The 23,306-nt window shown below is 42.9% G+C and overlaps 3 protein-coding genes and 2 long non-coding RNA genes across 5 annotated transcripts; 2 read left to right on the top strand and 3 right to left on the bottom strand.

Annotated features, from left to right (window-relative positions):
• Positions 1-458: 458 nt before the first annotated feature.
• Positions 459-3,498, bottom strand: si:dkey-260j18.2 (uncharacterized protein LOC325231 homolog). The gene is made up of 5 exons (XM_024276571.2): positions 3,012-3,498; positions 2,722-2,875; positions 2,559-2,637; positions 2,246-2,473; positions 459-2,171 (listed from the first exon to the last, which is right to left on the bottom strand). Exons 2-5 carry the CDS (start codon positions 2,873-2,875, stop codon positions 677-679), a joined length of 1,956 nt encoding a protein of 651 aa, XP_024132339.1. The 5' UTR covers positions 3,012-3,498; the 3' UTR covers positions 459-676.
• A 356-nt stretch (positions 3,499-3,854) lies between these two features.
• Positions 3,855-10,462, top strand: sars2 (seryl-tRNA synthetase 2, mitochondrial). Its single transcript, XM_024276573.2, has 16 exons — positions 3,855-4,157; positions 5,338-5,433; positions 5,513-5,542; positions 5,636-5,776; positions 5,849-5,903; positions 5,983-6,046; positions 6,126-6,231; positions 6,668-6,715; positions 7,287-7,395; positions 7,565-7,610; positions 7,692-7,779; positions 7,851-7,963; positions 8,553-8,646; positions 9,534-9,626; positions 9,704-9,769; positions 9,937-10,462. Exons 1-16 carry the CDS (start codon positions 3,882-3,884, stop codon positions 10,075-10,077), a joined length of 1,566 nt encoding a protein of 521 aa, XP_024132341.1. The 5' UTR covers positions 3,855-3,881; the 3' UTR covers positions 10,078-10,462.
• LOC112149113 lies at positions 6,156-7,695 on the bottom strand. Its single transcript, XR_004948892.1, has 3 exons — positions 7,511-7,695; positions 6,657-7,407; positions 6,156-6,266 (listed from the first exon to the last, which is right to left on the bottom strand). It is a non-coding gene; the product is annotated as an uncharacterized LOC112149113 (long non-coding RNA).
• Positions 10,463-12,112: 1,650 nt separating the features above from the next.
• Positions 12,113-20,546, top strand: LOC112149112 (DNA ligase 1). The gene is made up of 6 exons (XM_024276575.2): positions 12,113-12,347; positions 13,020-13,060; positions 14,282-14,351; positions 15,385-15,450; positions 15,527-16,413; positions 19,091-20,546. The coding sequence occupies exons 1-6, from the start codon at positions 12,299-12,301 to the stop codon at positions 19,157-19,159; spliced, it is 1,182 nt and encodes a 393-aa protein (XP_024132343.1). The 5' UTR covers positions 12,113-12,298; the 3' UTR covers positions 19,160-20,546.
• A 2,253-nt stretch (positions 20,547-22,799) lies between these two features.
• Positions 22,800-23,297, bottom strand: LOC112150026. The gene is made up of 2 exons (XR_002919873.1): positions 23,156-23,297; positions 22,800-23,029 (listed from the first exon to the last, which is right to left on the bottom strand). It is a non-coding gene; the product is annotated as an uncharacterized LOC112150026 (long non-coding RNA).
• Positions 23,298-23,306: the final 9 nt, after the last annotated feature.

Below are 23,306 nucleotides of genomic sequence, written 5' to 3'. Positions count from 1 at the left end.
ATCTGAGAGCTGTTTGAACATGCTCATAAGACTGAGGACTCAGCAGTTTCCTGTCAGAGGACACCCTCGTTTTCAGAATAAAAGCCTCATGAAAACTACCTAAAAGGACTGACATCACAGACACAGTCCAGCTGTTGACATATTTGTTACTGTTGAGAAGTTAGGCTTTTTTTTTTTTTTACATAGGTGTGAAGGATAACTTCAGGGTGACATTCTTACTGTTATTTTCTAACCAACCCCAAACAGGAAGTCCAAATATTGTCTCTTTTTATAATCTTCTGATTTAACAATCAATGCAAAACCTAGAACCGATAACATTTATGTGCCACAAAGATTATTTCAGAACTTCAAAAATGACAAACCCTTCAGGACAAGGCCCTGCCATTCATACTGCTCCCATAATAGTCCCAAATGAAAGCAGGAAATAGAGTACCAGTAAAATAAGACTCTGAGAAACAGACTTTTCTCTAAAAGAATTTTATTCTGTCAAATGTTGACCTTAACATTCATCTGTGGGTTCTAGATCTGAACCAGTTTCTGGTTCTACTCCGTCAGTATGATGGTCAGTCATAGAAAATTATAGACTTTGAATTCATTTCAAATCCCAAGTTCACACAAGTTCAAAGTTCATTAATCGTCACCCCCCCAACCCCAGCCATTGAAGTCTGCAGTCAGGCTAGTGGGGCGGCTTCTTGCAGTTTTCTTTGGCTAGCCTCAGTCTGGACAGGATATGTTTCTTAGGGAACTTCAGTGTAGTACATCCAAACTGACTGACCCCCCCGGTATCCCCGGGGAGTTTTTCCCGTCTCTGCACCCAGCTGCGCCAGCCAGGTTTCCAGCAGTACACGCTGTCGTAGAACCGAGAGCCGTTCTCTCCACCTAACACATAAATCCTCCTTTTCCATCTGGCCACGCCCCCTGCTGCAATCCGCCGCGGCAACCCAGGAAAAACCACCGGACTGGGGGCTCGGTCGCTCCCGCCTGCAAAACCCCGCGGCTCCGAGCTGACCAACACCCCTCCCCCTGTCACCTCTCTCTCCACCCCAGACCCCCTACCCTCCCTAAAAAACAGCACACGCCCAGTTGCGTCCAACGTCTCCAAGTTGGTATAGTTTCCGTCAAGGAATTTGGTGGTTTCCCTCAAGTACCCTCCAATGGCGCAGACACCACCCCGCACTGCCACACCTCCCGCCAGGCAGGTGGCCCCGGAGTCCAGAGCCACCCTGGTCCAGCAGTCTGTCTGGGTGTGGTAGATCAGCACCCCCGAGTGGACCACGGCCCGGTTCTGTTCCAGCGTGGTTCCACCCAGTAGGTAAAGGCGTCCACGCAGCGCAGCACAGGCAAAGCTGCGCAGCGGGAAGGGCAGGCGGGGCCCGGGACCCCACTGGCACGCTGTCAGGTCCAGGATCTCACTGGAATCCAGCAGAGCAGAGCGGTTACACCCCCCCAGGGCGTAGAGCGACTGTCCGCAGCCGAGCAGCCCCAGCATGGCGCGGGGGTGGACCATTGCGGGCCGCTCTATCCATCTGTCTAACACAGCGTCGTATTCGTGCACAGCCGCAGACACTGAGCCTGTCCGCAGGATGCCCCCCGCCACAAACAGCCGATCCCCCACTGCTGTGCAACCGGGGCTAACCAGTGAGATGAGAGCTGCTAGCTTCTCCCACTTCCCTGTCCGCGGGTCAAAGCAGTCCACCGTGTAGTCTCTGTTGGCCGAATTCTCGTCTTCGCGAGGTGTCAGGTCCACGCAGACGATCTTCTTCTCGTACATTCCCTCCCTAGGTCTCAGCGGGCCCCCAAGGCCTTCTCCAGCTGCGGCGGGCCCCAGCTCCTGGCTCAGCCTGCGGCTCTCTTCCTGCGACAGCAGCCCCGGCCGCAGGTGCTGAAGCAGAGCAGGCATGTGAGCGTAGCGATCTAAAGGCTGGTGCTCCGCCCAACGGCGTGCTGCATCGTAGACCTCCGCCTCAGAGTCCACGCCGAGACGGTCGGAGCTGAGGAGGCTGCCCAAGGTGCCGTGATCCAGCAGAAGGAAGTCCTTCTGCCTGGCCACCCGGGGGAAGTGCTGAGCGACCAGGCGCTTGGAGGCTCGCAGGAGGAGCTGGTCATGATGGGAGCGGGCCAGAGAGTACATTCCCAGGCAGTTCTCCACGGACAGGTGCTCAAAAAGGAACCTGAGGGCACAGGACGGGAGGAGTTTCAGCTTGGGAACAAGAAGAAGGAGGATCTCGGAGAATACGGACTCTACCTGGAGCAGAGCTCCTGCAGCGGCATGACCTGCAGCCGATTGGCCGCCACAAACAGGTCCTCAGCAGTGTCCAGAGAAAGCCCCGCCTCTCCCGTGTAAACAAACTGGATCACAGTCTCCATCACAGATGGGGTCACTTCTTCCAGACGAATCTCCGTGAGACGAGACTCCACCAGAGGGCTGGTAAACATGGCTCTGAAATACGGACTGACCGCCGCCAACAGGACTCTGGGGAGGGCAAGGGGGGGCATGGTCACTGTAACACATGGAAGATGATCAGAGCAGCAGCCAGAGAGCATGAAAGCCTCCTTACCTGTGACACATGAACTTCTTCCCCTCAACCAGCAGGGTCACATCGCACAGCTGCTGAGCATCCAGGAGCTGCTTTAGTCCTGAAACGAGGGGGGGCACAGCAGGTCATCAAGCCACAATAATACAGAGCCCCCACCCCCACCCTCAGGTCTCCCCCCTCTCACCGTGGGTGATGTAGTCCCCAAGCGGGGTGGTGCTGTCGTCGGGGAAGTCCTCCTCTTCCGAGTCGCTGTCGGACAGGGGCTCCCCCCCTCCCCCGTCCCCGTCCTGCCACGGCTGGGGACGCCAAGTGACCGTGCCCCCCCGCACAGCATTCATCTGAGAAACGGGACATGAAACCGTGAGAGGGCTGGAACCGGCACCCGGGTGAACCACATCAAACACACACTGTCCCTTCCAAAGCACGAGCCGGACCCAGGGAGCATCCGCGCGCGAGGCCGTTTTAGCTTCCTACCTTCGCTCTCCTTCTCGTTTCCACCGTGAAGGCCGGTCGGGTCTCAGTCCCGGTAAGAAATGCAGACCGTGTGAGACTGGCCGTATTAGCAGACAGTTCGGATCATTTGTTTGGGTCGCTCCGGTGGGCCCAGCAGCGAGGCTCGTGTCCGCGCGAGCGGCGTCAGGCTACAAGCTGCACGTTGGGAACCATGACACCCCGCAGACGCACCAAAACAGCCCCAGAGGAAGCGTCTGCGGCCGGCCGGCGTGCTCCGCTTTGTTCGGACTGCATAGCCGAACCTCACCGCCGAACCCGTCCCCAAGGCGCTACGGTCACACGCGCGGTTTCACGGGCTGAACGGAAAACACTGAGAAGAGACCGAGTCGGCCGCACTTTCATGTCGGAACCGGATTACTGCAATGTTAAACTTCCGCTTATCTGATTGGCTGACCTTTGGCTCGTGACGGCGATTTGAGGCGGGGCTAATTTCCCGTTGCTTTTGTTCAAAGTTGAATTTTAAAAAAGTAAATTAAACTAAATCAAATATTATCATAAAAACTCAAAAGTGCCGGTTCCAGAAAGGTACAGTTTAATTACGCAGTAAAAAATAAACCTTAAAGTCCTTTCTTTATTTTGATCACAACTAATTTCCGCATTAGTGAGATGTTCAAAGCAGCTCGGAAAAAATCATATTGAAAACACAAAGAGCAAAAGGGACACATTTTAAAATGTTTTACTAAAGTCCTTATAACGATATGATGAAGTTCAGAAACCAAATCCAGTCAGATAGTATTGATATGCAACGGTTAAAATACAAGTAATCATAAATTAAAAACTTAAGGTGTCATTGTTCCTACAGCAATAAATGCGGCATTGGTTTAGGCAAAGATGGCGACCGGCACAGGCATGGCTAGAAGACTCGGATGGATTACACGAACAGTGAAACAGCCAGCGTACATGTCCTTCTCTGGGAGAAAAATAAACCTATTTATCCTTAACCGGTTCTGCCACAGAGCGAGGAGCAGTTTGTACGAGCATGTCCGTGAAGGTTACAGCGACAAGCCGGAGCTGGACATGCGAACGGTTTGCGAGGAGACCCACAAAGTCATCGCCAATGTGGAGCACAGGAAGGGGGATCTGCAGGGGAACGACGTCAAGAAAATAGTAAATGACCCGTGATTTTAGTTCGTGACAGTTGAACCGGTTTAATCTTAAAGCGGTTTAAACTGTGGGGTATTTATTAGGAAAATAGGCCTGAAAAGGAGGATGAAAGACTGGACCAAAAAGAGGATCTTTTAACAGAACTGAACCATGTTCTGTTTTAAAAGAACCTGTAGCATAGGTGGTACTCTGACACATTAATAAAGGTTCTCCTCTTTTTTTTTTTTGCTTCATTATACAGTCAAATACATTCATATCATAATCAAAACACTTATCTCTCTGTGAATTTACTATGAATACATTCAACATTAGTTGCAACATGTGCAGTTTTTGTACATCAAGTATCAAAGCATTTAATGATCTGGATTTTCTGAGGTGTCATTACACTTTTCTGCGGATCTGCAGAAAACGTTTTAGATGAAGAAAATACTCTTAAATAATCTTAATACAGTAATATTGTTGTCCTTATTTCTTTTTCTGAATCTTTTGGATTTATAAATAGCAGAAACATTCTCTTCTCTTTTGTCTTCTGTTTATTGTCAGAAGCAGCACTTTTTCTAGGTTTGATCTTTTGATACATACAGCAGTTTGTGAAACTGTTCAGTGAAAAAAAAAAACAATAAAAAGATAAACCTCAAGAGTGAACAGAAACCTCTCTTTGTTTGGTTCAGGTTCCGGAATGTATTGAAGCAGTGTTTGTGGAGGTTCCCGATTGACCTCTGTGTGATGAAATCACCAGGCAGTCGTTATGGTGATTTGCATTAAAAGGCCTTTATAATAGAAATGTTGTAGTTTTTCTGTTTCCATCTAAAGTCCCTCTGGTCTGTCAAAGTGTTCATCTGTAAGATCAGGATCTGTGTCTGCTGCATTTATCTATTAATTTTCTTATTGAACAAAATATTTAAATACATTTCACATCATTAAAGTTGATTTCAGAATCTCCTGATTTCCAACCACAAATAAATAGGATTTTATTTCTCATGTTTCAGCTGCATTTTTATTTGTAAGTTTTTAAAATATTTCTCTTACAGGCCCCTCAAAAAAATAGGAAAACCTAAATTGCTTGTCTGTCAGTCTGTTTTAGAAAATGTTGCTATGTTATCAAGCTGAGGCTTTCTGTCAGATCTTTAGCGAACAGAACAGCTTCTGGATCCAGTTCTTCATGAGTCTTGTTGCGTTGCAGGTTTGCGTGTGGCAGGAGCTCCAGTCTGTGAGGAAGGAAATATTTGAGCTTGAGGAGGAGAAAAGACTCATCAGTGAGACCGTCAAAACTTTGGTGGTACGTTTGGGTTCCTCAGAACCTCAGCAGTAAAAAATATGCAGTTCTATAACATAAAACTCTTTTTTATCCCTGGCAGAGCAAAAACAACAAGAAAGCCCCCACAGGTGTAAGTTGAAGCTTGGAGGAGCTTTTCGTATTCCTGCATTTGGCATTGCAGACAGAGCGACAGACTTCCTCACGGGTTCTGATCCGTCTACAGCTGCCAGAGTACAGCCAGGCCCTGCAGAGAGGCCGGCAAATCCGGACCAAACTCAGCCAGCTCAGCCTCAGAGAGTCCCAACTGGACGAGGAGCACTACAGCCGAGCGCTCAGGCTGCCCAACAGCACCCACCCCGACGTGGTGAGGACACGCTTGCCAACGGCTTGCCGTCTGAGGACGCTGTGACTGAACCGGGCTTTCTTTGTTCTGCAGCCCGTCGGAGACGAGAGCCAAGCCAGAGTCCTGGAGCTGGTGGGACAGAAACCAGGTGGAGACGAACAGCTGGACAGTCCTTCCACTCTCCATCTCTCCGTTCCGTCTGAAAACATATTTCCTGTTGGTTGCAGAGTTTGACTTTCAGCCCCGAGGTCACGTGGAGCTGGGGGAGACGCTGGGTCTCATCCGGCAGCGGTGAGGAAGACTCTGGTTGCTGCTAACGACCTCCTCAACCTTTGACTGAACCGATTCTGGACTCTGTTGTCCTCTGCAGACAGCTGTCTCACGTATCAGGCCACAGGTCCTACTACCTGAGAGGGGCGGGGGCCAGACTTCAGACTGCTCTCCAGAACTTTGCCCTGGACACTCTGCAGCGGCGGGTATGGAAGCTTCCTGTAGAGTTATCAGACTCCATCTGCAGCAGAAGATCAGAGTGTTTCTGCCTTTAAGCTCAGAGAAGCATCACATAGCATCCTGTTGTTCACCTGGACTGAAGCAAATTCTTATTCTGTTGTTCACTGTGTTGAGGCTTCCAGAACTTTCATCTCTTCAGATATTACCCAGAACTGAACAATGAGTCCAGAGATAATTCCAACCACCAGTGATAATTTAGAATCTAGAGCAAAAGATCTCAGATCATCTGAGCTCTGTCATTTGGAAACCTCCAGAAAATGCAGAAAGTTCCTCCAGGATGGAGATCTGCTTCTCCAAAACTAAATGTTTCTTTTAAAAAGGCGTTCATCTTAGAAGACTCAGCATCTCCTTTAAGCTGTGATCATCTGATGGAAGTGGAGTCTAACTCTACCTTCTCTGCAGGGCTTCATCCCCATGGTGGTGCCTGACATGCTGAAGGGGGCGGTGTTTGTAAGTACTAGAAAATTAACAAATAAAAAGGTTAAAAAAAACTCTGTAGTTAAGAAAATATGTACTGTTTCTAGAAACTGGCCTTAATGGCTAAAGTGCTTCAAACAAGATAGTTTCAGCCTGTTCTAAACATTCACAGCTCTGATGCATGATGCTGCCGCCACCATGCTTCACAGTGGAGTCAGTTCACTTAAATCATTTTCTTTAACCTTTTTAAACCATTAAAAAAATAACTTTTTAACGCCCATTTTTATTACCCTTTGATTGGGTTCTAAAACCCAGAGGTTGTGACCTTCTCCTCAGTGTTCTTGAAATTTCGGGCCAAAATATGTTCAGTATGTTCATGCTCTTCAGTAGAAGAAAGACCTCCTAGCCTGAGTAGAACTATGAAATGTTCAGAACTACAGCACAATAAATAAAATGTTTTCTCAAAAATCTTTTTTTTTTTAAGTGATGATTGTTTTTTTACACTTAAGTGAATTAATATAAAAAAAAATGTTTGAAGGCTGAACACTGCAGTGATGTGGATGTAAGTCATTCCTGACGCTGCAGTGGGTTCTATTCTCTCCAGGAAGGGTGTGGGATGCAGCCAAACGCACACCGCTCTCAGGTCTACTCACTGGATCCGGCCCGTTTCCCGGACCTGAGCCTGGCTGGTACCGGAGAGGTTGGGGTGGCAGGTGAGACTTCTTCTACACCAACAAAAATACCGTGTTAACACACCATCAAACTGAGACAGACCCACCAAACAAAAAGCTGCAATGTTCTGTTAGCACAGAATTCCAGCACACAGACCCGGTTCTGCAGGAAGCTCCGCGTTCTGCTGACGTTTGTGTGTTTTCTCCTCAGGCTTCTTCATGGATCATGCAGTGAACTGGAAGGACCTGCCTGTCAGGTGGTGCACGTGTTCCTGCTCATCTCCTACAGTCTAAGTGGAGTTAGACGGTTGGGTCTAACGGCATCTGTTCCTTTGCAGAACCGCGTGCAGCAGCACCTGCTACCGAGCAGAGACGGACACCGGCAGAGAGACCTGGGGGCTCTACAGAGTCCATCACTTTAATAAGGTCTGCCTGATTATAGTCAGCCCAGCTGTTGAAGAATCTCCTTCTGAGGTTGATCTTTTCTGTGGGTTCAGGTGGAGATGTTCGGAGTGACCGCTGATGAGACGGGTCAGGAGAGCGCAGAGCTGCTGCAGGAGTTTGTTTCTCTGCAGAAAGAGATTTTCTCTGGGCTGGAACTGCACTTCAGGTCAGTATGGAGGAGAACTTCTCTAGAATCTCCCTAAATCCAGACTGAACTTTGATCAAAGTGTCAAACCTGCAGAGCAAAAATCCTCTGGCTCTTTACAGCTATTATCATGGAAACGACAGAAGAACAAAATGTTTTTGAGGATGACACAACATTCAAACACTAAAAATCTGTAGAAATTAAGCCAAAAACTGGTAGAATAAATCCTGATGTTCATTATTCAGATTATCAAATAATCCATGAAGATAAAAGCATTAAGAACAATAGTAAAGAATTATAATATTGATAAAAGGGGTGAATGCTAGAAATTAAACATGAAAATATAGAAAAACATAATAAAATGAGGCAGAGTACGAAGCTTTGCAGAAGTTATTACTCTACATTTAGGATAAGAGTACATTTGATTATATGTACTGATACAAATTTGATCCTTTGCACTTGTGGAGGCTTTTCTTCTTTTATTAAAAAATATTTCAGGATCAAACAAACCATCCATTTCTCAATGAATTGTTTTTTATTCCTTGTCACTTTTAGAGTAGAATATTATAAAATTGAGACCGTTCTCACTGAAACTGACGTTTCCTTTCAGAGTTCTGGACATGCCGACCCAGGAGCTGGGCCCTCCGGCTTATAGGAAGTTTGATGTGGAAGCCTGGATGCCAGGAAGAAACTCCTACGGAGAGGTCAGCATGTTCCTTCCAACGGTCTTGGAAAAATGGGGTTTGTTTTAAGAGATAGTGAACTATAGAAGTTAATTTTAACTAAACTCTTCGGATCAGCAGAGGTTTGTTGAGATGTTTGAACCTATTGACCCAAATTCAGAAGAAACATCAAGAAAGAAGATCAGAAATCCATAATTTTTTAGTGGAAACAGAAGCATAAACTAGATTTACAGTATTACCTACGATAATGGAAGTGTGAGTGCTGTGAGCTGAATGTGGCTAGAGCTGATAGCTGAAAATGCTGCAACTGATAGCTTAATAAAATATTCGCTAAATGCAGAATTTTCTTGAGAAACTGGAAACATTTCTAATTTAGCAAAAGCAGCAAGCATAATGCTAACATATTGGCCAAAGTCCAAAATAGCCTAAAAAACCACCAGTAAAAGCCAAAAAAGTTAAAAAAGGCAACATGTAGCTAAAATATTATCTAAACTCAAGTTCAAGGCCACAGATTCTGCTGAATAGCTTGATAGACCCTTTTCACGTGACGTTACACATCGACGGAAAGTGATTGCATAGATGTGTTTAGGTTCTAAGTCAAGTTCAAGGATTTTTCAAAGCTAGCTCTATATTATGAAAAGTTTCTGTTTTTCAAAAAAATGCACAAAAATAAAGCAAATACTTGATAAAATTGTCTTTCAGTGAGATGAATAGAGCTAAAGGTGATTCTAGTCAGATTTGATGGAAGGTTTTGAACCTGACTCGTAAAATTCTCAGTACTTAAAACCATCCAGAATCTGGTTTGAGCAGCTGGACCGTGATCCAAACACCTCATCTTCATTCTCTTTAAAGGCATTAGTGTCACAAACGTACTGAATAAATCACATGCAGTCTCCTCCCAACGCCAGATCTCCAGTGCATCCAACTGCACGGACTATCAGAGCAGACGCCTCAATATCCTGTATGAGAAGGAAGATGGCAGCCTGCACTACGCCCACACTGTAAGAAACCCCACCCTCCTTTTCTATTGAGGCAGCCTCCCCACCCCATCACCTTTTCCTTTTTTCATCCTCTGTAGGTGAACGCCACAGCGTGCGCCATCCCGCGAATGATCATCGCCATCCTCGAGACTCACCAGACCAAAGTAAGATGCCCACTAGTCATCATCGACTCCTGTAAAGTTTGACCAAACAGTGATCAAACTGTGCTTCATAGTTTGAATAGTCCTTAAATCCTAAATTCACACTTCACTACTGAACAGAGCACTACAGAAGTCTTCTCTATGATCTGCTGAACTTATCATCTCTGCAGGAGGGAACGGTGCGCGTTCCTCGCGCTCTGCAGCCTTACCTGGGTCTGGAAGTGATCCAGAAGCCCAGCTACACTCCGCTCAGATACATCGGACCCAACCAGCATCATCGACCCCCCAGACCTGCTGCCAGAACCAGATGATCCACCTTCCAGCATCATCTAAGCTCAAAACCATCCATGTGACACAGACAGAAACTTCTGCATGAATGGATGTGTTCACATTACGACATTGTTTCTCTTAAACGCTGGGAATTCAGTCATAAACACTTTTATGTTTTTGTCAAATTAAAAAACTGGGAACCAAACAGTTTTTGTTTCAATTGGGTGGAGTTAGACTCTTGACGTGCTGGTTCTAATGAAACTAAATGATGTTGAGGTCACAGAAGTGAAGAACATTCACATGATCTGCATGAGGGAGAAGGTTCTAGAATAAAAGAATCTATACGGAAACACAATTCAAAAGCAGCATTCGATAACAACGATTGAATAAGGATTTATATGGCAGGTTGGACTCAGTGGAGAAAGAGAAACAGATGAAAAGATGAAGAGTGGAAAGACAATATTCCTGTGGAGGTCTGGAAGGGTTAAGGAGAGTTTCTTGGATCATGGAGAGGGAGATGCGGTCTGAGGAATGGAGAAGAAGAGTTCTGTTTCATTTTCAAGAAGAATAGAGGCATGCAGAGAAACTACAGAGGCGTGAAGATGATGAGACACAATGAAGCTACAGGAAAGAGTAGAGGAACATTTATGAACAACAGCAGACAAAGACAACCACAGATGTTTGCTTTGAGGATTCTTCTGGAGAAAAATGAAGAAGCTGCATTATGACTTTGTAGATCCAGAACTCTGAGTCTTCAGGACTGGTGTGTCTCCATAGAGAAAATTTGTTTAAAGTCAAAATATGGTAACCAGAAAAAGGGTCTGAAGGAGTTTTGTGTGGTGATGGAGGACATAAGGATTGTTGGTGTGAAGGAGGATGATAGAAGAAATATGGCGCCCCCTAAAGGGAACAGGCATCAGGCAAAGAAGAAGACTGGAGATACATTTGTGATTAATGTTCATCAAAACCACAGAAATACCCTTTGCAAAATAAGGATTACATGCAAAGATACTCTATGTTTACAAAACAACACAATCTATAATCCCACCCCTGTGGATGTGAACTTTCCGTATCCACAGGAGTAGAACTAATGCGCTCTTTAATCATCAGTGACAGAACACGCAGCTTTCACTGGACTCTGGTGTGAAATGATGCATCTTTGCATCAGTTCTAAAGTCTCCACACTTAAAGAATTTCCTCCATCTGATGATGGTGAGAGTGAGTCAGAGGATTTTGAGGAGCATCAAGAATACAGATCTCTGCAGCATCAGTCGATACAAACTTTAGATTAGTGGTTTCCATGGCAATCAGCAGCATTAGGGCCACTCGTCACTCACTATAATGCCAAGTGTTGCATACAGTAATGCAGAGCTGATGGATTGGAGAGCAGAAGAGGTAGGATTGGCAGTTACCAGTAGACCTGAACCTGGTTTGACTGAACTGGGAGGTTGGATGGAGAGAGGATCATGGTATGGGTCTGTCCTCTCCAGTTGGACTTGATCCCTCATTTCTGGTTAAAGAAACAGAAGAACAGAGGAGAATTTTGAGGAAAAAGTCTTTGAGTTCTACAGACCAGGGCACAGATTCATAATGATCAGATTGATGCAGAGGAGCTGGAGTGTCCCACAGAATCCTGACCTGGACCTGATGAAGGATCCAGACCTGCAGTCCAACATCAGTCTGAGCTCAGAAGTACTGTTGTTCCTGACATTTATTTATGTATAATAATTCACATAAACAAAAGCAATTACTCATTTGTAACGATGGACTATAGTGTATGTGTGTGTGTGTCTTTCTGTGTGCATGTTTGTGAGTCTGTGTGGATGGGGGGTTTGTGTGTGTGTGTGTGTTTATGTATAAAACGGGGCAGTGCACTTTAAAAATAGCATGATTTAAAAAGTAAAAATAATACATCACAACATAAATCATTTGATCACAGCTTAATAGGCTTATCTTTTAATGTTAGCAGGTGTTTATCTCTCTGTTTGTTTACATGTTTATTTATTTTAAGGAGGTTGTTTTTGATCCAGAGGTGATTAAATCCTGGTCACGTGGGCAGATTTGGTGAACCTGAGTGGACGGACTGCATCACCTGTTTGCTCTCAGGGACACCTGAGCCTCTGATCTGGAAGCGGTCACCTGACACCGCGCACGAGCAGGCGCGCGCACGGACAGTCCGCTCTTCCGCTCCTCCTCACAGCGCGCCGAGCAGCTTCCCTCCAGCCGAAGGACCTCCTGCAGGAGTCAGAGTCAGTGGAGCTCATGGGTCTTCTCATCACCGCGGTTCTGCTGTGGGCCGCCGCGTGCGGAGGTGAGCTTTGTCCGCGCGAGGCGGCGCGCGTCTTCTGGGTTTTTGCGTCTGTTTTGGCGCGGCGGCCGGCGGAGCAGACCTGAGGTGTTGGTGAGCGGATGGATGAGAGGATTTCACCGTAAGGCGCTTAACTTAACGGCCGCGGTTACGTAACCACCTCACCGGTGTTCCCGCGTTCGTGCTTTTATTTCACGCAATCGTCTTTTGACTCAAACTGTTCAAATAAGTAAATTAAAATAAATAACGGAACCGAAGCTCCGCGCAGGTGAGCGGACCACATCTGGAAATTACCTGAAATCATCGCGATCAACAGAGGCGTTAACGCGCCTGCGCAGCGGCCCCGCCGCAGCGCCAAAACCGAGCCCGGCACTCACACTGCGGATCCAAACGGATCCACCGCTCGCACCCCCCACGGAGCCATGCACGCGCGGGAGCACGTGAACACATCCCCCTCTCCCAGTGCCTAATCAATGAACGTCATTGATCTCTGTCTGCAGTGATCGGATCGATTGAAACGCTCCAGTTTGAGGGACATTAGAGGGTCAGACATGGAGGGGCTGGTGTCTGTGGTGGGGGAGGGGGTGGATCCTGATGAATGTCAGAGTTCCTGAGAGGTCAGACTGATCTAACAGTTACTGATGTCCATCTTCTTCTCCTCCTCATGTGTCTCAGCGGGAAGCAGACCTGCAGCATCACCTCTCCACGATGCAAAGGTCAGAAACATCTCTTTCCTTTATTGTTTTCATCTGTTTAGTGCAGAAATCTGCATCCTGAAGCTTCATGGAGCTCCTTTATTCATCCACTGTGGTTCTTCGGCTTTAAAATCGGATTGGAAATGTATTTAAAGCAATCAAAGTAGAAATAATAATAATAAAAAAATATAAACATATTTGCTCTTTTGCACATCATGACACAATGAAACTATTAAGATTGGCAAAAGTAGTTCATTAGATTGCTTGAAAGAGAGTGGAAGGACCCCACCCCTGCTTTGTTTGGTACTTAGTTTTTATTTATTTATTTATTTTTTATATTCTTTCCCTAAATTTATCCAGTTCTTAACTTCTAATTAGTCGTTTATCCTATACCAATGCAAATTCAGCCAAAAAATGTGTGGATATTATTTGTCATTATAAAAAATAAGTATATAAAATGGGATATTTCAAGAAATTATTTTTACAAAACACATATTTGATAATAATTTGGAATCAATAATTTAAATCACATGTCAGAAAACCAAGTGATATGATTGGAAGCTAATCGTCTTCAATAAATTATTCATTTTTTAAATTATTATTTTATAAATTCTAAAAAAGGTGAATAAATAATGGATTTGGTAGGTTTTTAACCTGTCAGATAACTGATCTACAGTAAGTGGTGGTAAAGGTTTAAAGTGGGACTGCTTTCATCTTTTGATCTATTTTTAATCTATTACTTTCAATCTATTATAATATTGCCTTCTCTATTCAAAATCCAAAAGCTAAAATCTTAAAACCCGTGTTGTTTCTGCAAGGTAATTGGAGTTTATTAGAAATTTGCCCCTGAGTTGTGGATGGGACTGTCAACCTCGCCCTGCCTTCTCTGCTCTCTGTTGACACTCCCTTCCACTAGCTTACAGCCCCTAACGCCCCCAAGCTAACATTATGGCGAGCAGTTCTGAGCCAGATGCCAGCTCAGACGAGGAAGACCAAAGACGTACATGAATCTATTTTTCTGCAAGTAGATGCATCATCAATCATCCTCTTCATCAGTAGTAGGAGAACCTTTATTTATCCAGGTAGAGATGCTCAAGAACATGATTCTATTTACATCAGACAGAAATCATCGATAAAGGTTCTTCAAAAGCTCCTTCAGATCCAGTGAAGGAGATCCAAACCTCTGTCAGTAGGATCTTTACACTGCATTCAGCTGAATTTTGTTTGTTATTCTTCCAACAGGTGGAGTGTGTGATCCAGGAGGCTCTGAATGAAGATGGCCTCCATCATGACTGTGGAGCAGAGCTATCAGGTTGGATTTTATTTAACCTCAGACTTTTTTGTGGTTCTCGATGTTTGCATTTTATGTAGAGGTGGGGATCTTAAGGCACCTCATGATTCGATTATGAAATGATTCAATTATGACACAGTTATCAATGCAACTTAACTTGTTTTCTGTTTACCACAAGACCAATATGACTCACTTTTCTCCACCAAAGTGCATTTTTAAGTAAAGACGAAATCAGTCTACTTGTTGTTACTTACATGAAAAATATTGTTTGAATATTTAAAATCTTTCACAGCATCAAAAAGGAAACATGTTACCTGAACTCAACAACCTTAAATAATATTATTTTATGTTTTATCTTTAGACCAGCTTTAATGAAACGCTCTCGAACTCAGGTCCAACAAAATAAATAGTGTCTAGCTAGCTGCACATTGTGATTTCACCAATTTTGTTGTGTTCCCTACATATTTAAGTTTGGTGTGACATAACTTACACACTGCATGACTTTAATCCAATTGACACTCAACACTATGTAAGCCAAAATGCTTCCAAACAGTTGCTTTAAGTAAAGTTTGGGCCGGTCGGACAAAATCTGGAGGGTCGGTCATGTTTGTGCGCTCTTCAAAAATGTCAGTGAAAAACGTTTCACATTTATTCAGTTCCGCTTCTTACTTTTACTTTAAATCATATACACTTTTCGATCATTTAAAATCCATAAACCGATTCAGAATCCTTTACAATCTAAAAATCTTTTTTTTGCCCCACCACTAATTTTATGTCACCTTTTCAGACGATTACTGGACAACAAGACTTGTTATTTTATGAACGAAAACTTAAATAGAAATCTAAATATTTGTCGGGCTGTTTACTAAAAACATTAAAAACAAAATTTTCTCAGACTTTTGACTTCTTCTCTGTGACTGAATGGGTAATGCATTAAAAATGTACAAGTGCTTCAAAAATGTGATTTTTATTTTTAATTAATCTTCTCATTTCTTGGACGTTTACTGAGCTCTGTACTCAAAACCTTGTGTGAAAATGCGTGTTGTTCTTGCAGAGGAACTTGGTGAAGCGCAGAGACATCAGGGTCTCCTCAGAGAGCTGCAGAAGCTGGCTGATGATGGTAAGCAGCATCCACTCCTTCTAACTGCAGTCACCATCGCAGTAGCTCTGTGATGAATGTCATCCATGGGTTGCAGAGAGAGCAAAAGAACGGAGGTACCAGTACCATCTGACGGATGATGAGAGCAGCTTTGAGCAGAAGGACACTGAGGAGGACCACCGAGGTCTGAGCAGTGTTGACAAAGAAACTGCAGAGCCTGAAGAAAACAAGACGGGGATGGCTGAAGCAACGAAGATGATGGACGAGCCCCAGATTGAAGGGAGGGGAATGGACGATGAAGAGGAGAGAGCCAAGGAACTAGAGGAGCTGCTGGCAGAGGAGATCACCAAGAAAGCCAAAGATGAGAGGAACAATAAGGAGCTGGAAGAACTGCTAAAAGAGATTAAAAAGAAGCGCTATGAAGCAGTGAAGGAGAGGGAGACGCAGAGGAGCTCTGGATCGGAGCAGAAGAAGGAGGCGGAGGATGAAAAGACGGAGCTGGACAAGAACAAGGAAGAAGAAGGAGAGGACCTGGAGAAGCGAGGGATGGCCGAGTCGGAGCTGATGATGGAGAAGGAAAAAGTGGAGAAGGAGCTGAGCGAGATGCTGAAGGAGCAGGACAGCAGGAGCAAACCGGAGAAGGAGAAGGAGAGGAAGGAGAAGCAGGAGGAGCTGGACGAGCTAGTCAAAAAGATGAAATGGATACAAGAGCAGGAGGTGCAAGGTACGAAGGAGGACGGCTCCGATGAAGCCAAGGAGGAGAAAGACTCTGAAGAGGAGAAGCAGGAGGTGATGGAGCTGAAGGAGCCGCAGCAGAAGAGAGTGATGGAGAAGGCCAGCGATGAGGCCACGCGACAGTTTGAGCGGGAGAGGTACAACCAGGAGGAGGAAGAAGAAAACGAGGACGATGAGGAGTATGTCAGACAGGAGGATGAGGATGAAGATGAAGATGATGAGGATAACGCTGAGGAAGGTGAAGGGGAGGTGAGTTCCAGAATCCTCTAATTGTGAACCTTAAGGTAACCACGTTTTCACGCAAAAGTCCTAACCTCTTAAGAGCTAACCCTCTACACACGTTACAGGTTAAGCAGAATTACCTACTGCGCTAATATAACCCAAAATGTGACGTCCACTCATGGAGACGCCAGGTCTTTAGAGGTTAAGTGATTTGTTACTATTTTATCTCTTCTTTTTGGTATATCACATAAATATATTTGTCTAATGACAGAATCTTAAGCTTTTACTCAATCAACACTGAATAAACATATTTAAGCAAACAGGTTTTAGAGTTATCGATTATTAAGACAGTTTCGCCTCCTCAAATTTGAGCTCACGCCAAGATTTAAAAAAAGAAAGAGTTTTGCTCAAATCTTAACCTTCCTCTTGTGTTATTTTTCCGTTACCGTCCACAGTGTTAACGGGTCAGTTTTGACCCGAGTCTTAAATCAGCTTTAAAATACACTTAAAACAAAAACCAATCATCCAATCTTTTTGTCATCTCTTAGTCATCTTCTTAGGCTTCCTTATCCATAGAAATGTTGTTTTACTTTTTTAGAGTCTCTTGGCCTTTAAAAAAATAATAACAGAAAAAAATTACCTCAAGAAAATCATAAATAAAATAAAGGTTATTGTGTTACTTGACTTTTACTGATGGGTTTAGAACTCATCTCTGAAATTAATGTCTCAAATTTAAATTTATTAACTCTAGTAACTTCTATCATGTTATGGGTCAGTTTCGACCCAAACATATTTTCTTAAGAACATGCAAAGATACATATACATGGCAATGTAACTAAAATCCAAACACATTGGAACACAAAAAAACAACAAAACAGACAAATCAAACCATTAGAAATGAGCTTATTTTGATTTTTTGCAACTATACTGGACCGATGAGCAACTCCTGAAGCTCACATGACTGGGAAAGGAGGTGAAATTTATGCAACATCTTTATAAACACACAGGCATGACTTCTGAGGGGCCTCTGGTCACATGCAAGATGGCGCTAGAAAAATCTCTAGCCGTAAGTGGAAATTTCCCAAACTTTAGGAAACCATATCAAAAATGATATTTTAAAAACTTTTCAGAACCATCAGCTTTTAATCTTTTAAATGTGGAAATAACTTTAACTGTCTAGCAGTTTATGGTGAAAGACGAGCTTCAAATGGGACGTAGAGCGTTAGTTTTTTTATTTCTTTCAAGTCAATATTAACAAATGTTCAGATTTGTAAAACTACACCCCTTATGAACTTTTCTTTGTGAATCAGCTGATCAGTTCTGTCGAAATGCCTTTTTTTCACTGTGAATTAGCTGATCACATAAGCAGTCATAGTATATCAAAGGGGAAAAAAGTCAAAAGCCTAAAACGGGGGTTTGCAGATGAGGACTTCCGGCCAGTGATTTTGGATGCAAACTGTTTTGGGGTTTTTTTGCGGCTGGCTCCGGCAGGGGGAGGGACTTCCAGCTACTAATTTTTGAGCACCATATTTTTTCTCTGTGGCCAGATTCTCTTGTGACTAATTTAAGGAAACATTTTTTAAGTAAGCATATGTGGTCTAAAACACAGTTTTTGCTCATACTTTCTTCTTCTTCTGAAAGGACCAAACCGAAACACTCCAGGAGAGGCAGAACAATTAGGGAAACTTCCCAATTTGAGAAACCATCCAACACTGAATGTTATTAACAATCTCATTATAATTTCACTAATAAATTTACAGTATGTGAACTGTATTAGATTGATATGAATATATTCGAAACATAGATTATTAATGTATTTCTAAACAATTGTGTAAACAGTGTAAACCCAAATTTGAATTGATTTGATCAAAAGAATAGGAAAAAATCATTATTGAATCATTCCAGGCTCTGGTGAATCTAATTGAATTGATACTGGAAATTATTGGTAATACCCAGCCCTAGAAGTTAGTGAACTAGCAGCCTTTTTCTAAAACAAGCAGAGCAATTCAGAATCACAGAATCTCTTTTGTGTGTGTTTTTTTTATTTTTGCTTTTCTTTTCTTTTCTTGGGGTGGGGGAGGCATCCAAATGAGTAATGTTTGATGTCCCGCTGTTATCACACAGTTAAAAGGGTTTCAAATCATCGCCTTGTTTAGTTGTGTCACAAATATCAAAGTTCAACTTGACTCTTTTGCGATTCTTTTACGTTTAAAAGAAACGCTTCAACCGTTGTTTTTAGCTTTAAATCTTTGTTTAAAATGGAATTTAAAATGTGCTCTCCAAATTTTCCAAATATGAAGAGATTGACTGCAGGCCATAGACATCTGTAGAGATGTAAGCAGTGATTACTCAGTCATTATACTGGTCAAAATAACATTCTTGCTCTATCTTTTTTAACATGTTCTTGATTATCCTCATTGTTTTTATCACACTTTTTTCTGTAGTTTAAGACCAATCTGATGCCTCAATAAAAAGTAGGCGGAGCTTGTTGGCCCCCATGTACAACGTTCAAAACATTTGACAGATTTCGTATAGCCTGCTTTCAAATGGCAGGGTTGTGGTCTTCCAACAAACTCGTCTGTATTGTGAAAAAATGGCGACTAAATTGACGTCATTTGGTTGGAGCCTAAAGTTGTTTTCTATGGGTGACGTCACACTCACACACTCACAGATACATAGATGAAAGTTTGTATTCTGTTCACAGGAGCTGCTGGAGATTGAAGCTGAGCTGCGTAAAGTTGCTGCAGAGCTTCGGGAGCTTCGCAGAGGATAAGACGCCCCCCCTCACCCGCAGCGGCGGACGCTCCCTGTTGTACACTTGGTTCACACATCTTCCAGCTAACACCTCTCACAATCTCTGAAAGCTCAGAAGACATGGGAACAGAATGTGTATATATGTTTGTCTGCCGTCTGAGCTGAAAGTGTCTTTAGGAGAAATGAGGCAATTTTCTTCAGACTCTAACCCCCCACCCCATGTCTTTAGTATCGTGAATAGGATTTGTAGGCCAGACAGGGTCTGTCTCTTCTGTTGCACTTTTACAAACTCTTGCACTTTCATTGTAACTGACTGTAGATTGTTTTCCAGCCACTGAGGAGTCGACAGTTCTGCTCTTTAGTGTCTTTGTTGGGGGAATCCCTGTTATAGTTGATAAAAAAAAAAAAAGTGCAATATTCTCTCCAGCGCTTTCTGCTAATCTGACTGTTAACCCGTCCTTCTGATCCCTCTAACGCCGCCGATGGTCTCCTCTCCCACCATTGATCTATAGAAGTGGATTCTTTCATTTGGCTCACGCACTGTTAAAACTAGACTGTTGAGAGGAACCCAAGTGACACGAGCCAAAGCGGATTGTCCTTCTGGACAGCGTTGCTTAAGTCAGATGTTAAATTTGTCTTTTGCGTGGTTGGAAGCCAGAGAATGTCATGTTCTCAGAGCTTACAAGGTCTAAAAGTGTCACTCCAGGTTCTGAAGCCAGCTTTGCACTCTTAACTAACCAAGCCAAGGAGGAGTGAAGGGGAGGAGCAGGACACTAAAGCCATTTTCTTGTTGCTAGGTAACATCAACAGTAACTCTTAAAAAAAAATAAAAATACTGATTTTTGTCATCTAATTTTTGTAGCATGTATGTGATTTTTAGGCCAAGATTGTAAGAAATATAACAGAACAGCGCCCCCACGAGTACACATCAGTACCTGCACTCAGTGCAGGGTTTTTAATGGTGGCCCATTTGCTGCAATAAATTATAGATAAAAGCACATATGAATGCAATAAATAGCCAAATTATTGTGTAATGTATTTTAATATATAAAGGTTTTTATACAAAAATACTCTCCCTTTGTTTAACCGAAGAAGAAACGCAGACGAATAAAAGGTACGATGAGCCAGAACAGAGACGCTCATGAGTTTGTTCCAATCAGAACATGTTTGTCCACTTTGTGTAGTTCTACAAAGCACTGTTGTTGTTTTGTATACTAGATTTGTGTCAAATGTTTCCACTTAATGCAACACAAACCAGCAGGACAGAGGAAGGGGTCATTCTAAACCTAATCTGAACTCAAAGGACAGAGAAAACAAATGTACTGACCGGAGGATGATATTTACTGTACGTGGTGCCTGCTGGATCCTCTTCTGTTCTTGTTGCTTAATAAACAGTGAGTCTTAAACCCGTTTTCTTTCTTGGCTTGAAGCAGAGAAATAAATGTCCATGTCACATTCTCAGGCGTACAAAAAGACAGTTATTCGTAATCTAAATTGGCTGCTGAGATGGAGACGGTTGCCATGGTGATGACACCTAAACCAGAAAAACACTCAAGTGTGTCGTTGAAATCCACAAATCTTTATAGGTTAATATTTAAGCACCAAATTTGGCATTCTCTTTCAGAAAAGCACATTAGCCACAAGAATCATTGAAAATAGCAGCCTTTAAACTTGAGGAGTACCTAAAGAATACTATTAAATGTAAATTATATATACTTTAAAATCTTGGATTTTGTCATGACTAACCTGCTTTTCTAATAGAGAGGATTCTAAGGTACATCCATGCCAAATTTGGTGTACATACCACAAAGTGCTCAGTTATTTTACCAACCGGCTCCACTGTCACAGATCACTGAAATTTCACTGCACGATCCAGATCATGATCATAAATTCAAAGCAATGTCTGATTCTAATTGGTAGATTTTCAATATTCATTCCTAATGTGTTAAATCACCTAAAGATGAATGGATTTATTGGAAGATTTAGAGATAAACTAAAGGCAGAAATCAAAGCTGAACTCATTCACTAAAGGGAAACAAACATCCAAAAACTGACGGACTAGAAAAGCTTTAAATCCCAATTATTAAAAATACAGAGCGAGACGGTACACAGGGGCTCCTCTAGTCCTTGTGCTCTCCTAGGTACGTCTACATTAAAAGAAGGGTCATCTGGACCCCATAAGAGAGCACAAGGGTCAACTTAGATGTTGTATGTGAATTGATTGGAAAGTTAAAAAAATAGCACACATAAACACATTCACATAAACCTGTCTAAAGATAGTCATTGTATAGAGATTAGATATATAGATATACAGGAACGTGTTCAGAATATGGACTGAAACCCTAAGGTCAAAGTGGGAAACACTGCTGAAAATGGAGAACCAACCATACATGGTGGATAAAGAACCGTGGAAAGCAGTTTTGGTGGATGGAAGAACTCGGGGCTGTAACCCCACAGATTTTAGTATTTTTTGCAAGGTACTACTATGCATGCATGAGTACCTCCCAACCATTTTTGGCTTGTCAAACTGTTCTTCCCATCATAAGCATTGTCAACCTGTGTTCTGCAAATGAAAAGTAAAGCTTCATTCATTCTTTCATTTAACTGGAGGAGTAGCTCCAGGAAATACCTCAGGTTCTTTTCAGACTTCTGGGAAATTTCCAGGGTTTAATTTTTTAAATTCTGACACCCCTATAAAATGGCAAACCCCCAACATAGTGCACCAACCAGGCTGTAATGAGGGAATTTGGACACAACCTTGATAGTTGTACCCACAGATATATAATACTATAATATATATGTGATATATATCAATGGTTGTATCTATAGACAGTTCTGCAGCTGAGATGGTACTGCCCCCTACAGGTCCAGTTTGGAGCTGCTACTTGAAAATTAAACCTCGTTCCAGTTTCCAGAACCACAGCTTTTCCACACCAGGGTCCGGCCCTCCTCCACAATTGACCTGGCCCTCCAAACACTATGAAAGTGAGCCATATATATGTATTTTTTTCTCAGTCTGGCCGATCAAAACCCACATATAACGTGACTTTTTATTCCACCCTTCTGTCGTCTGAACTATGACAGGAGACGATGGACTATTTATTGGTTTCATTTTTTTAATGTTATAGTATTGCTTCTTATTTTTCTGTAAAGATAACAGAAATTATTATTTTTTAATTTAACTATATGTGGCTTTCTGGAAAACTATAAATGTCTATGTTTAGGCTGTGATTGTTACTCTTCTTCTGTTAGCCTACAAACCGCCCTGCTGTGCATTTATTACAATGTATCTTTTAATAATATATATGAATTATGCTTCTTTTGTGGCATGAATAAAAACAGAAATATAAAAAGAAACTAGCATTTTCTCAACATGTGAAATTATTTTTTATGTTTGACAGAAACTCGTATGATTTCTAAATAAAAGATGGATCGTCCCAGTGCAGCTCTGGACAACATAAAATAATATGTGCTTTAAGGATATTGCTTTTTACCAAAGTTTTGCTTAGTATTTTAAATCTGAGGAGGAAGCATAGAGCAAACAAGACCTGTTTTGTGCATCCCTGCTGGCAAACAAGTCAGCATCTTTGAGGTGCACCTCAACCATAAATTTATAAATGTAACTAATCTAAATTAAATAAATGCTAATTTAGTCTTAGTTGAAAGAAAAAAATACTATTATTGTATTTATTCATTTAACCAGAAAGCCACTTTAGAGAGGTACAAGAGTCACAAGTGGCCTCGGAGCCGCAGGTTGCAGACCCCTGACCTCGAATGACCCCCGACTGAATCACGAGAGGCCACTGCTTGTGGAGTCAGTCGCCATAGCAACCAGTGTTTCTGGATCCATTCAGGTGGTCTCTGACATCCGCAGAGGTTTTTGGAAAAACTGCTGACAAAAATAGATAGAATTAGTTCATTTACGGAAATCCTGTAGGGTTTTTACTGCAGCAATTTCAGTGTGTTTAATGGATGAACTGCTATAAAATAATAATAATAATAACGATGTTATTACGATGTGTCCTTGGTTTTTTTTAAGTTCTCGTGTCATCAGGCACCAAACGGTCCAATGATCCGATTTCAAACCCGGTGCGCGCGCGGCTTTATGCGCCAGGACTGGTTTCACGGTTCAGCTTCACTTCCTGGTTGCTGCCTTCAGGTTCCTC

Source organism: Oryzias melastigma, linkage group LG13, assembly GCF_002922805.2.
Source record: "Oryzias melastigma strain HK-1 linkage group LG13, ASM292280v2, whole genome shotgun sequence".
In the NCBI taxonomy this organism is placed as follows: domain Eukaryota; kingdom Metazoa; phylum Chordata; class Actinopteri; order Beloniformes; family Adrianichthyidae; genus Oryzias; species Oryzias melastigma.
The sequence above is the reverse complement of the archived record's forward strand: the minus strand, read 5'-3'. Positions and strand labels throughout refer to the sequence as shown.